This window comes from Nomascus leucogenys, chromosome 15 (assembly GCF_006542625.1).
Source record: "Nomascus leucogenys isolate Asia chromosome 15, Asia_NLE_v1, whole genome shotgun sequence".
NCBI lineage: Eukaryota > Metazoa > Chordata > Mammalia > Primates > Hylobatidae > Nomascus > Nomascus leucogenys.
The window spans coordinates 66,444,691-66,460,101 of record NC_044395.1 but is presented as its reverse complement, the minus strand read 5'-3'; the positions used below and the strand labels follow the sequence as shown (position 1 = coordinate 66,460,101).

Here is a 15,411-nt window from a genome sequence, read left to right as displayed (position 1 = left end):
GTAAACTAATAGGTGATATTACTTTATTTTTTTCTTATCTGATAGTTTCTATTTTTCTAATAGAAAATTATTATTTTAATATTACCAAATATATGACAGTAATTTGATGAAATTCATTTTGTTATTAAAGGGAGTGATGAAAATTTTAGACTTTCATTAGAACCGCTTTAATTAATATCCCCAACTTCTAGAGGAGTCTACTCAGTATCTTCTAATGAATAACTAAGAATCTAGTTTTTTCCTGTTGGACCAGCCCCAGGGTCATGAATCACCTGGAGTTGTCCTTTGATTTTTAAAAATAAGTTGGGCAGTCTGCTATTGATTACTATCACTTGAAATACTGGTTGGTGCCATAAATTGGCATAGCAGCAATTACGGAGTTACATTTACCAAAGAATAGAAATGTGTGCACAACAATATGTGATTGTCCTTTATTCCATATTAAAACATTTCCCTAATATTTCTTAAAGAGCCAAGGCATTTTTCCTATTCACAAAGATCAACTTGGCAAATAACATCTCTGATGTGATGTCTCAAGCTTTTAAAATGGAAGAAGTCATGTGTGTGAGCTCAGACTTCATAGACAAGCAACCAAGAAGTCTAGATCAAGATCTAGCCACCCACAGACGATAAGATTTGAGAAGTACCCATAGAATCCCTGTCTTCTCTATCAAGAGCACTGATTCCCCAGACCACTTACTTGGGAGCATCTCTGATCTGGAGTCCTACCTTGAGTTAGAAGACTAGAGCACCCTCTTGAATAGACCCTATTAAAAGCCTGTGTCATTCAGGAGCCCCTGGATGCTGGCATTTTCGTCACGCATGGTTCTGTGAATTAGATAATTACAGCTGCAAAATGTCACTGGGGAAGACTCAGAGAGCAAGGTATAGAGGTGGGCATTATTCCTGGGAAAGGGCGCAAGAAGGCTGAAAGTTGGAGAAATGTTACAGGGGACCTGTGGGGAATTTCAGATTCAGAGACTTGAAATCCTGGGTAAAGGTAGCCAAAAATTACACTCTGAAATAAAGTTACTTACTTTACTCCTGCCCACTTGGCTAGCCCACAAAGGAAAGGTTTCTTGCAATCTAGGTGGTTACAGTAACTTCTATGTGTCTGTGTGTCCAAGTTCACCAGAAATGTTCTGCTTGCTATCTGTGCAATCTAGCTCATACACTTCCATCCATTCCTTCAACCACAGATGGGAGACTCCCACTGCACTGCAGACAGGATGAGCCTGAGAGCATTTATGGTTCCTAAGAAAGTCCCAATGGAGTGACCTCTGGGACTTGTTTCCTGCCCCTGTCTCCAGCTAAACAGCACACAGGGACAAGTGAGCAAAGAAGAAAACAGTAAACTTCTTTTCTGTTTAACTGGCAATAACACCTTGAGTGTCTGTGGACTGAGCAGTGAGACCCATAGAGGTGCCTAGGATGCAACATTAAAGGAAGCACTTAAAACCCCGAGAGTGAGTCCTTTGTTCCTTAAATGTTGCACTCCAGGCATTTCCCCTAATTCCAGCCCTGGAGGAAGCATTATTTAATTCATCCCTTTTAGCATGTATCATCATTTCTGCCTGGACTACAGGGAAATTCTCAAACTCACTCTAATGTTTCTAAAACTTCATTTCAATTGCATCTTACTTCATTCTAATAGCAAGTCTACACAGTAGCCAGAATGCACTTTTCAATATGTCAATTTCATTCTGTCACACTCCCAAGTAAAATCCTCTATTAGCCCCCTCCCTCCCTTAGTCTTCAGGATAAGATTCAAGTTCTGAATCAGAAAGTACAAGTTCTTGTTTACTTCTCCAAACTCATCTGAACTTCCTCTTCTTTTCTCTCAGTCTCAGCATAACTAGGGTGCTATCCATATCAGGGTGCATACAGTTCCCCAAATCTCACAATATTCTCACTTAATCCTTCACATTTGAAATAATGTCTTCTCTGCCTACCATATCCCTATTCCTGTCATTTGCCTTGAGAATTTCTTTTTCCTTCAAAACACAGCTCCAATATAAGATTCTTGACCATCCTGCCCTCTTTCCTAATTACATAGTATCTTCTCTGTGCCCACACAGATCCTTGTGCTTTTTGAGGTTACATATTATTTGTCACTCTGCAGTGGAATTGCCTCCTTCTGTGTGTGTATTTCCCTACTAATCCGTGATCTCCTTGAGGACAGTTAAAAAAAAAAAAAAGTCTTAGTCATATCTGCATCCGCAGTGCTTGTTACACAGTAGAATAAAATATACAATTAAATTAACACTTAAAAAAAGATCACTATGTAATGTACTAAACAATGTGCAAAGTGCATTGCATATAACATTGCGATCAATCCTCAAACCCTGTGAGGTAGCTTAGATCTTCATACACACATGAGGAAACTGAATCTTGGAGTGGTTAAATAAATTTCCCAGTTTCATCCAAAGAGAACTGATGGAGTTGGTGTATGGCAGCCAGGAGTGTCTGGCCTCCAGCTTTTTCCTCGTAACCGTCTATACTGTCCTGTAGACTGCCTCAACAAATGGTGGTTGGACAAATGCATAAATATAAGAATAGCAAACTGGGACAGGGTGCATCCTCTTATGCTGGTTATACTTAGGGTTTATGTCATAACCAATGCATCCAGATGAATGCCACCTTTCCAGATGAATGTCTCTTGAAGAGGCTAGGTGCCTGCTAAAAATGTTTCCTATTTTTCACAATTTTGATGTTCTCATTAGATTTCCTTCCTTCCTTCCTTCCTTCCTTCCTTCCTTCCTTCCTTCCTTCCTTCCTTCCTTATCTTCTCTCTCCCTTTCTTTCTCTCTCACTTTCTCTTTCTTTCTTTCTTTCTTTCTCTCTTTCTTTCTCTTCCTTTTTTCCTTTACTTTCTTTTCATTTTTAGCATATGAGCCACATATATTAAAACACACATAACAACAACCACCACCACCAGCAGCAAGTACCTGCTGTTTCAAGGAGCTTATTTCCACATCTAGCTCCTTCTTACCTGAGGGAGTTTACACACACTTTTCTTTCTATATGAAATGCTTTCCCTTCTGTTTTAGCCTACTGAAAATAATATAGTGTAAAGTGGAGTCGAAGAAAAGATCTGAGGTCAAACTACCTGTTAGAAATTTGGCTTTTCCACTTAACAGCTGAACAAATTTGGATATACTTTCTGTGTATCATCTTTTTTCTTGTCTGTAATACGGAAACAATAAGGGAGACCTACCTCTCTGGGAGGGAGGGAGGGCTAAATTCAATTGACTTACAGGTAGAATTCAATAAGTATTATTTATTTTATTATATTTTTGCTAAAATCAACTTCATTTTACAATATCTTCCTCCAAGAATCCTTTCCTATCTTCTGCAGTTCCAATCAATGGTCTTTGTTATTGACTCTCATGATAACCTATATATTTCCATAACATACATCGCAGGTAATAATTATTCTTATACATATAACCTATTGCTTATTTGAATAGTGTCTGCCTTCCTTAATAAATTATCTCCACCAGGAGAGGCATTGCATCTGTTTTATACACACTATGTTTCCAGCGCCTATTACGTGCTTACATCTTTATTGACTGACTGGCTGCTACCCATTTCCCAGCACTCCACTAAATATACCTAGATGATGTAAATTTACCAAAATCTATCATACCTTCATGCCTCTAAGCCTTTGTATATGTTGCTTTCTCTGCCTGAAATGTTTTTTCTCTGTCTTCTTGAGTAATCTGCATCATCCTCAAGACTCACATTGTTTCACCTATTTCTCAAGATCTTCCCTGATGCTACAGGTTTTGATGATACCTCTCCACTCAGTTTTGATGATATCTTTGAATTCCCTATGACTTTCATTCTGCATTGAAATTTTCTTTTACAAATCTGTTGACCTTAGTAGGTAATGTTCTCTTAAGAATAGACTGATATGTGTTTCTGAATATCTAAGGTTTAGCATCATGTCTGGTTTCCTGGGCCTGGCAAATTATTTGTAGTATTAATAAACATTTGTTGCCAGGCGCGGTGGCTCACGCCTGTAATCCCAGCACTTTGGGAGGCTGAGGCGGGTGGATCACGAGGTCAAGAGATCGAGACCATCCTGGCCAACATGGTGAAACCCTGTGTCTACTAAAAATACAAAAAATTAGCCGGGCGTGGTGGCTGGCGCCTGTAGTCCCAGCTACTCGGGAGGCTGAGGCAGGAGAATTGCATGAACCCAGGAGGCGGAGCTTGCAGTGAGCCGAGATCGCACCACTGCACTCCAGCCTGGACGACAGAGCAAGACTCCGTCTCAAAAAAAAAAAAAAATTTGTTGAATGAAAGAAGTGTTCTTGAATTTTTTTTTATCAATATCATGCATAATGCTTGGTATATTTTGCACACATAGGTAACTCGTTCTGTTAAGGTAAACATAGATGGGGGTTATTCAAATAGAACTATGGTGAGCTATCTGTCTTTACACAGCCTAATTAGCTAAGAATCGCAACAGGCTTGCCTTGACCTATAGTTCTTCACCTTTATGTAGGGTCATATAATGATAACATGCATTTTTGTTTCATATTAGTTATCATGCTGCATAACAAATTACCCCCCAAATTAAACAGTTTTAAACAAAAGTAAACATCACACACTGTTTCTGTGGGTCAACAATTTAAGAGTGTTTTAGCTAGGTGGTTTTGGCTTGGGTTTCTTATGAGATTGCAGTCAGGATGTGACTGGGGTTGCATTTGAAAACTTGACTGGGCTAGAGTATCTGTCTCCAAGATGGTCAGTCATATTAGCAAGAGGCTCCGGGTCATCCTCACACAATTCTCCACAGGCTGTTAGAATGTCCTCATGTCACAAAGGCTGGCTTCCTCCAGAGTAGGAAGTTCAAGACAGAGAGAAAGGAGGAAGATTCAATGACTTTTATGATCAAGTCTCAGAAGGCACACACTGCCATTTCCACCATATTATATTTACTAGAGGTGAATCACTGAGTCCAGCCCGTGCTTAAAGGGAGTAGAATTAAGCTCTACCCCTTGAAGAAAAAGTATCAAAATTTTATTAACATATTTGAAACCATCACACTTTTTGTTTATATTTATAATCACTGAGTGCTTGCTCTTTGCCGTGTGACACTATCTGACCTTGGAGGCCCTCTATATATGTACCAAGCTATCAGCATCAAAATGCCCTACATCCCACATAAGAATGCTGGTATCCATACTATATTTGTCATTATAGATTCTACCTACAGTAACAGTTGTATTTCAAAATACTTTACATAAATAAATAATGTATAGAAAATATGGGCAAACACCTCTTTGAGGACAAAATTAAAATCAGGGCATTATTTAGATATGCCAATTCTTTTATCTTTTCTCCATTAATCATGCTTGTCATGGGGTATAGATTTTTCTAATAATGGAATTGAGGTGAGGATGGAAGTTTTGATCTAGAAGCAGACAATGAAAAATGTTGTAGTAAAGAAGGGGTTTTAATCTAGGATACAATTTTGTCAAATTCTTCTACCTTGATCTGAGCTTTTGATGTCACCAGAAGTTAATAGTTTCCTAAAATTCATAAATGCAATGATATCCTTTTTCTTCTTTGTATTATGCCACAATTGCAGAAAGATAGATTCACAGAGTGTGTGAGATGGTGAGTGATTAGAGAATAAGCATATGAGTAAATGATACAAATCTAGATTTTAGGCCCTTCCTAGATACATCAAGTAATATAAAATTACTTTCTAACTGGCTTTATAATAGTCACTTCAATATGTAAAATGTGATATCAATAGATGATAATAATATTGCTTCTACTAGTAATTGAAAACACTATTGAATACCCACTCTCTGAACAACCATGGAAATCCAATGGTGAATAATGAGACTGAGCTCTCTTTCATCATGGAACTCACATTCTGCAAGTAGAAACAGAGAGCTAAGTAAGTATTTACAACATGCTGTGGTAAGTGCTAAAGCAGAAGTAAACACAGGAATATGTGAGACATGATTTCCAAATTAGGTGATGATAGGTGTTGAGTTGAGTCAGGTAGAAAAGAATATAGAGGACATTCCTAACAGAAGAAATAACACATGAAACAAAATGATGCTTGAGAAATTATGTATTAATATTTAGAACTTCCAATAGATTAGTTTGTCTAGAATTTAGGTGTTCCTGGGGGTAGAACTTCTAGAGATAAAACTGAAAAGGAAGTCAAGAGTTTGAAATTGCTAGATCTTGTATATTATGCCAACAAGGATTTATTTTATCCTAAAGGCTTTATGAATGCTCTGCAGAAATGATGCTCACATTTCTACTTTAGAAATATTATTATAGTTTCAGAGGAGAGGACGAAATAGCAGGATGAAATTCAAATCTCTAGATCAATCGGGCTGATAGCAGAAGTGACAAGAGACTGAAGAGTGGTGACTGAAGGAAGGAAGTGATTCTGAAGATATTTTGAAGTCTAAGTTGACAAGACTGGCAACTGTATATGCAAGGAGATTTATATAAAGGTTTAACTATTTGACCAATACTAATGATTTGTGATAACCATGGAATTCTGCAACCTTTTTGAGACTTAAGTTAGAAAAAATAACCTATATTTCTCCTCCCATCCACCCACTTGCATTCTCATACTAAAATAACCACTATATATACTTACACAAATGATTGAATATTTGCAGCATTAATTAAATAGCATACAGAAAAATACAAAGTCTCACAAACACTGATACACAACATACACACAGAGATTTCCCTGTGGATTGTTCTAGCAGCAGTGGAGGTACCACTTGCCACTTTGAAAGCCTCCAAGGATTCTACTCACTCAGGATATTGCCTGCCCTGGACTGAGCCTGATGAGACTCAGTCCACCCCAGAACTTGGGACCTCAGACCCTCAGGAGCTAGATCCCAGGGAAGGGCTTTGCTGTACAACCCACAAAACACTGATTATGTTTGTGTCAGTGGTCCCTCAGGGACCTGCAAACACTGAGTGAAGTCTCTGAAGGTCTAGGAAGATAAATACAAGGACTGGCCACTCAGGGGTGTCATTTCTGTCCATCCCTCAGTGGCCAAAGGGCCTGGGCTTTGGTGAGCGTTGACTGTTGAGCAAGGCAGGCAGGGTTGGGAAGCTGAGCTCTGGTTCTGCAGGAGACTAACTGCAGGACAAAAAGTGACCAAACAGAAGCTAAGAAAAGTCAGGAGCGGGCCCAGTGCAGTTTTCCCCGTGAAATAGGGTCTGCAGGCCTGGGGATCAGATTTTAAATTGCCTTAGGGGTTGGAACAACTGTTGATCAACGGACAAAGAAACAAGCATGACGGGCTGTATGGAGGATATAACTGAACAGCCAAAACCAAACAGTCTGAGAGTTTGGATCCAGAATAGTGGAATCTGTGGTTTCTGTGTGATTATCAACTTTCTGCCATCTTCTGGGTTTCTGCCATCCCTGTGTATTTTGCATATATTTGTAGGAATAATGATATTACATACTAGTTGCTATTTATTGAGGGCTTAACTTTTTCCGGGCACTGAGCTGAGGATCTTTTTAGGTAAGGACACAAGAATCTATGAGGAAATAGGCATTTTAGAAATTAAATAACTTGCTCACTATAATACAAGCTAGTGCCACAGATCAAATGCAAATACAGAGTACTTAATTCTAAAATCTGGGTTTTAAGCGCTAATGTGACTGTGTATACTTTGTGAGTCCATGTGTGTCTGGTTATATGTGTATTATGTTGTACTTTTTTATTCCTCATTCAGTCAGTCACTCATTCATTAATGTATTAATTCGTTCATTATTTTAGCTATTTGTTCATTAAACTGAACTTTAGTGGAACATAGAGTACATATGGGGGAGCATAAAGATGAAGTAGGAAGGGTGTGACTGGAAAGGTAAGTAGGTTCTGTATCAAAGGAGCATGTGAGCCATGATTTAAATATGGTTCATTTATTCAGTAAAACTCATTAAGTGTTTTACAGAAATGGAACTAGAATCAGGAGATAAAACTATGAATATGAAAATGTCTTAATCTTGAGAAAGACAGAAGATAGACAGATGAATTCAGTAAACAGTGATAAGTGCTACCATAAGACATAAGTACTTGGTTCTGTGGGTAGGTACAAATGGGATACTTAATTCAGTTTTAGGAGTCCTCTCATAGTCAAGAAAGTTTAGCATTGAAGGAACATGTGTTATCTCACTTGTATTTGGACTGGCATGCATTATCTGCTTAGACTTTTATTTTTATTTTTCTACAACCATTGTTAGGAGAAATGTAGCATTCAATGCATGATAACTCAGTGCATGGGTACCCCTTCAGAACACCTTGCAGTATGATAGTTCAATCTCGAGGAATGTCAGGTGACCTTATTCTTCTTCACACATGGGTTTTCACTATCTCTGGGCTAATTTCTGTTCATCTTCAGAGAAAAGATATGATTCTCAGTGGATGTTTAAGTCAAACTTATGGGGAAAGAACTGGATATTACAGTTGGAACCATGGAAATGAAGTGATAGAGAGATTTACCATGATATTTTATATGAAAATTGCTTTTTTTTTTTTTTGAGACAGAGTCTCGCTCTGTCACCCAGGCAGAAGTGCAGTGGCATGATCTCAGCTCACTGCAAGCTCTGCCTCCTGGGTTCACGCCATTCTCCTGCCTCAGCCTCTCCGAGTAGCTGGGACTACAGGGGCCCGCCACCACGCCCGGCTAATTTTTTGTATTTTAAGTGGAGACGGGGTTTCACCTTCGTCTCGATCTCCTGACCTCGTGATCCGCCCACCTCAGCCTCCCAAAGTGCTGGGATTACAAGCATGAGCCACCGTGCCCGACCAGAATACACAAGTTCATGTGACTCTTCAGTCCCTTATCCTAGTATAGAGAGGTGGAGCAACCTCAATTTTTATTCAGTGAAAGGTAAAAATTCTGTTGGGAGCCAATACAATACTAATCTCTTTAGTTCTGGTTTATTCCAGATATTCTAGAACATTCAGAGTACTGAGTGGACTCCTGGCAATCTTTATTAATTAACATATTCAACAATATTTAGCAAACGTTTGACAAACATTGACAAAAACTGTCTTGGCTTTCAGAATTGTGGGGTAAAAGCCTCTTAGGTAAAAATTGATATCTGGACTTGCAGAAATTCCTGACAGTATCAGCTGGTAGACCTAACAGTTTTTCCATAAGAATGTATTTTATTTGCTCATATTGTTTTTACTAATAAAAATGTTTAATGAAGTTTAATGTTTTAAAAATTTTAAGTGGGCGATAAGCTATGGGTATGCAAGTGCACACATAGTAGTATAATGGACACTGGAGACCCAGAAGAGGAGAAGCTGGAAGAGGGGTGAGGGAATGAAACATCACCTATTGAGTACAATCTACACAATACGGGTGATAGGTACCCTAGAAACCCAGACTTCAACCTTATACAATTCACCCATGTAATCAAAAAACACTTGTACTCCTAAAGCCGCTGGAATTTTTAAAAGATAATATTAGAATTATTTCATGTGGGCCATATAATTTTCATTTTAACAGGTGCCCTAGGTTATTCCTTTACACTATGAGTTTGCCAATATGTTAAGCATTTTCACGACCAGTATCCTATTAATTTGTCAATCCTTATAAAATCTTGAGAGACGGGTACTAATATGACCACCTTTTAATGGAAATTAAGTAACTCATCCAAAGTCCTTTATCTGGTAAGTGAGGGCATGAACTTGAAACCTGGGTGATATGATAGGCACATACACACAGCTTTCCACCCACATACACATCAGCTCACAAATAAATAAATAAATAAATAAATAAATAAATAAATAAATACAGCATTCTAAGGCAGTGTTAACTCAAAGGCATGAACAAGGTTAGTAGAATCTTTTTCATCTTCTTCCCTTGAGGATGAGAAGAGGGCATGTCAGAGTCCCTAATCCCCTAACTACCTACCTTTTCCCCACAAGGAGCAGTGAGTGATCAGAGAAAATAGATGGACAGGGAATCAGCCTCTCTAACGTCCTTCCTTTTCCTTCCACTCATTTTTTTTTTTTTTTTTTGGTTGGTGTGTCTGCTCTCTTGTAGATTTTGTCAACACACTCTTTCTTCTTTCCCTTTGGCCTGATCCCCAAGATTTGGTGAGTATTGGCTGTTTGAAGGGGTTTGATTGGGACAAGACTTAGAGAAAGTGAGTGAAAAGCCAGGGCTCTATTTCTTAGGGGCCATGGACTGGGCACTATAATTTTCTTTCCTGAGCAACTCCCATTTATAAACTGAGGTCCTGATCTCCAATACTTGTGTATATGCTCCACTGAATAAGCATCAAAAGATCAGAACAGATGGACAATTATACAGCTGGGTTAAGTATGACCACAGTTAGCAGTGTTAGGAAATTTCTGTTTCAGACATGTGACGAGAGTCCATAACTCTAACTTAAAATGTAGAATTAAGTGTGCTGGTATGTGTGTATGCCCAAGGGTGCTCTTGTTAATTTTTATCCATCTTGCTATTTCTGTTCTCTTCTCCACTGTGTGGTCTGGCTGTTAATGATAATACTAATGATACAAAATATAACCTAATATAAAGAAGTAAAACTTGTTACATGCTTACTATGTTTCAGGTACTATATTAAAGAATATTTTTCGACTGGGCGTGGTGGCTCACACCTGTAATCCCAGCACTTTGGGAGGCTGAGGCAGGTGGATCACAAGGTCAGGAGTTCAAGACCGGCCTGGCCAACATAGTGAAACCCTGTCTGTACTAAAGATACAAAAAAATTAGCCGGACATAGTGGTGGGCACCTATAATCCCAGCTACTTGGGAGGCTGAGACAGGAGAATCACTTGAACCATGGAGGCAGAGGTTGCAGTGAGCCAAGATTGTGCCACTGCACTTCATCCTGGGCAACAGTGCAAGACTCTGTCTCAAAAAAAAAATTCTTTTTTCATTGTGTATCGTTTTGTCCTAATAATAATTATAAAAATTAGAAATATTAATTTCTTTTAAAAACATAGGAACCCAAATATCATACATATAGTTTAAATAGCTTGCCCAGATTCACATAGCAGTAAATTGTGGAACCAGTATTAAATTGTGAAACCTAGCTTTCTGAGGCTCCAGAGCACATGCTCTGTGCCGATATTTTGCTAACATACTGTGGATGCCTGAGTGTATGTATGTGTATCTACCATAATATCATAGTTATTGCTGATAAAATTAACACTAGTTCCTTTATATCACTCAATACCTAGTCCATATTTAAGTTTCCCTAACTATTCATTAATTGAATTCAATACCTGGTTTGTTTAAACAGAACTCAATCAAGAACTACACTGCAGGCCGAGGGTGGTGGCTCACGCCTGTAATCCCAGCACTTTGGGAGGCTGAGGTGGGTGGATCACCTGAGGTCAGGAGTTCGAGACCAGCCTGGCCAACATGGTGAAAGCCCGTCTCTACTAAAAATACAAAAATTAGCCGGGGGTGGTGGCGGGCACCTGTAATCCCAGCAACTCGGGAAGCTGAGGCAGGAGAATCGCTTGAACCGGGGAGGTGGACGTTGCAGTGAACCGAGATTGTGCCACAGCACTCCAGCCTGGGTGACAGAGTGAGACTCTATCTCAATAAAATAAATAAATAAATAAATAACCACACTGCATTTATTTGTTTTTCTCTTAAATGTACTTTAATCTGGAAATGGATTTTCCTTGTCTAATATTCCTCTTCCCCCTTTAATGGCATTGACTTGAAAAAAGAAAACAGATTGTTGTAGATTTTTCCACATTGTGGATTTGTCTGATTGTTAAATGAGAACCCTGAGCGTTAACTGTCTGTGCACCCGTGTGTGTTTGTGAATGCTTTTGGATGACTTCGTGAACATCTGTTGTATTTGAGTTCATGGAAATACAAAAACTTGAGAAAACCTTTCCTCACATATGTATGAATAAAGGATGACCTCAGACAAGTCGGGAGAGCTGTGATTCAAAGTATTAATATATAGTTTCAGGATGCTGATGCCACATGTTGTTTGAGTACGTGAGTAGCATAGAAGAGGAGTTTTCACATAAGGTTTGAGTATGTGAACAGCATAGAAGAGGAGTTTTCAACATGAAGGCTGAACAACCCAGTCAGGTTTCTAGTGCTAGCAACAGGTGGATTCTATGGCCCCAGTGGATAAGAGAACCAAGATGAAAGTGACTAAGCAGGAAAACCTTGAATCCTCGGTAGATGGGGGGCTGGGCTGTGACCCAGTCTCTGAAGTCTGGAGTGTGTTCTCAGAATCTAGAATGTGAAGACACTGTAGAGGAGGGTTTGAGTTGCTGTAGGAAAGGTGTTTTTACCTATAGATAAGGAAAGGTAAGAAGTAAAGAAAAAGCATCATGTGTCTCTTTTGCCTAGAGAAGAGTGGAGAAAATAAGTTCTGGTCTGAGGAATGGAAAGTATTGTGAGCTGGGCCTAAGAAGAAAATAAAAAGCAGGGATACGAATAAGTTTGAACATCATTCTTGGCCTTCTCAGGTGAGGAATATGAAGCATATGGCTACCACAAGCCTCATTTTAGTCCTGATTCTGGAAGCCCCTGGACTTGCTGCATGGTTCATTACCTGTAGCACTTACACATGTAGTGTCTTTCTACTCACATAGGAGTATCTATAAGTATAAAAAATATCTTGCTATGTAAATGAAATGGGGTGTTTGATGAGGGGTGGGTAGAGGCATTACTGGGGAAGAAAGAAGGTATAGGACCAGTGGAAAGGTTTTAGGAATTTACAAAGCCTGTGACAGTGACAAAATCTAATTATGAAACACTTTGTTTATATTCTCAGCACATGTGTCGGGGGAAGATGGGAGGACGGGGGATTGTAATTGTGTAAGATTATGTATGGGTAAATATACGGTGGCAACATATATGACAGAATGTAAGTATTAAGGGTCTGTGTTTGAGAGAGTATGTGTCTTGGGTGGATGTGTCTCTCTAATAGATGTGTGTTCACAAAAAAGCAGTCCTTCTTTTGGACAGAAACCTTGACTGATAGTGTCAGTATATCCACAGTATTAGAATATTATTCACTTATGTAATGTATAAAGTGTTGGAAAACTATTGATTTTTTTTTTTTTTGAGGAGAAAGGCTAGTGAGCCTCAGCTATAAGGAAATTTTGTAGTTTAAATTTGACTTACACATGTTATCCAGCATAGTGTAGGAACTCATCTGGTGTTTGCTGAACTGAATTAGGTTTTTAGATGGCAATAAAGGGCTGTTGATCTTACAAATCTAAGAGCCACAGTCATCAGGTAGCTTTAAGAGAAGCAAACAGTTGTCTTGGGGGCAGAGACAGATAATTCACAATGACAGAGCAAGCAGATCCTAAACAATGATGTCCATAAGGTCATATGAACTATAATCCACCATGAAAAAATGTATTCTGTACTTTGTTAACTTGTATGGGAGAACAGTGTATAACGAAGTGTGTAACCAGTCTGGAAGGCTTCCTGTAGAAGCTGTGTAAACTACTGGGGGAAGTCAGAAGAAAGAAAAGATTCTCTTCAGGTAGTCTAATAATGTATCTATTTGTATCTGGAACAATCTTGGTTTATGCATGTTGCTACCATTATTACTAAGTTTAACCTTTGTTCATTTCAAACGGGTTCTATTTTGGATGACAAATTATATGGTCACTTTATTTTCAGGAGGCAATAATGATAATTAGTTGGAAGTTTGAGAGTTACTCAAGTTTCTCTATCCTTAATCACCCTCTGTCTTTAGGAGCTGAGATTTATGCCATCTGCATCTGCCATGATCATTTTCAACCTGAGCAGTTACAATCCAGGACCCTTCATTCTGGTAGGGATCCCAGGCCTGGAGCAATTCCACGTGTGGATTAGAATTCCCTTCTGTATCATCTACATTGTAGCTGTTGTGGGAAACTGCATCCTTCTCTACCTCATTGTGGTGGAGCATAGTCTTCACGAACCCATGTTCTTCTTTCTCTCCATGCTGGCCATGACTGACCTCATCTTGTCCACAGCTGGTGTGCCTAAAACACTCAATATCTTTTGGCTAGGGGCTCGTGAAATCACATTCCCAGGATGCCTTACACAAATGTTCTTCCTTCACTATAGCTTTGTCCTGGATTCAGCCATTCTGATGGCCATGGCACTTGATCACTATGTAGCTATCTGTTCTCCCTTGAGATATACCACCATCTTGACTCCCAAGACCATCATCAAGAGTGCTATGGGCATCTCCTTTCGAAGCTTCCGCATCATCCTGCCAGATGTATTCTTGCTGACACGCCTGCCTTTCTGCAGGACACGCATCATACCCCACACCTACTGTGAGCATATAGGTGTTGCCCGGCTCGCCTGTGCTGATATCTCCATCAACATCTGGTACAGCTTTTGTGTTCCCATCATGACGGTCATCTCAGATGTGATTCTCATTGCTGTTTCCTATGCCCTCATCCTCTGTGCTGTCTTTCGCCTTCCCTCCCAAGATGCCCGCCAGAAAGCCCTCGGCACTTGTGGTTCTCATGTCTGTGTCATCCTCATGTTTTATACACCTGCCTTTTTCTCCATCCTTGCCCATTGCTTTGGACACAATGTCTCTCGCACCTTCCACATCATGTTTGCCAATCTCTACATTGTTATCCCACCTGCACTCAACCCCATGGTTTACGGAGTGAAGACCAAGTAGATCAGAGATAAGGTTATACTTTTGTTTTCTGCTAAGGGTACAGGATGATGTTTTACTAGGATAAGTTTATAGTGTACAGAAATGTAGAAAGAGTGAAATGGCAAATGCTATCTAAAGCAAGAACTACCTGAAGCTGCTTTCATGTGCCAAGAATGTGGCATGATCTGTGTGAAAATGATGGTCCTATGAATAAAAAAAAATTCTTGATGACCTCTTTGCTTGTGAAACAGGGGGCTGTACAGAATATGATCAGGAAGAAGGAGATGGAAACACAGAGCAAAATTACTCTAAATTAAAAAAGAGATAAAAATTTGGAAATTGAGATTTGCAGCTATTATAAGTGAGTGTGTTAAGTAAAACAGAAACACTGAGGAAGAGGGAATAAAAGTAAAAAGATCAGCGAGAAATTTCTCAGTGAGAGGATTATCAGATGGATATTTAGGACATTAATGATAACATTTGATTCTAATTATCTTCCTTTTATGTTTCACTGTAATTCCCTTTAAATGTTTCCTCCCTATACACACACAATATGAAAAATTGAAGAGCCTTCAGTACAAGCCTGCTAAAATAATGTTATATCAGCAGTGCTATGAAGGGAATGAGTGAATTAGCATATTGATCAATGAATGGCAGGGTTGCTGTCTTTGGTGCTGGGAGAGGAGAGTAGCTTCTAGGCCCCAAGATGCATTGAGAAAGTGAGCTGCAGAGGTAGTACTGGGAGAACATAACCC

The 15,411-nt window shown here is 39.2% G+C and overlaps 1 protein-coding gene across 1 annotated transcript; it reads left to right on the top strand.

Annotated features, from left to right (window-relative positions):
- Positions 1-13,759: 13,759 nt before the first annotated feature.
- LOC100586865 (olfactory receptor 52H1) lies at positions 13,760-14,677 on the top strand. The gene has a single exon (XM_012503921.2). It carries the CDS (start codon positions 13,760-13,762, stop codon positions 14,675-14,677), a length of 918 nt encoding a protein of 305 aa, XP_012359375.2.
- Positions 14,678-15,411: the final 734 nt, after the last annotated feature.

Bases quoted from the DNA above. Each gene is read 5' to 3' on its own strand.
- LOC100586865 (XM_012503921.2), top strand. From the start codon at position 13,760: ATGCCATCTGCATCTGCCATGATCATTTTCAACCTGAGCAGTTACAAT.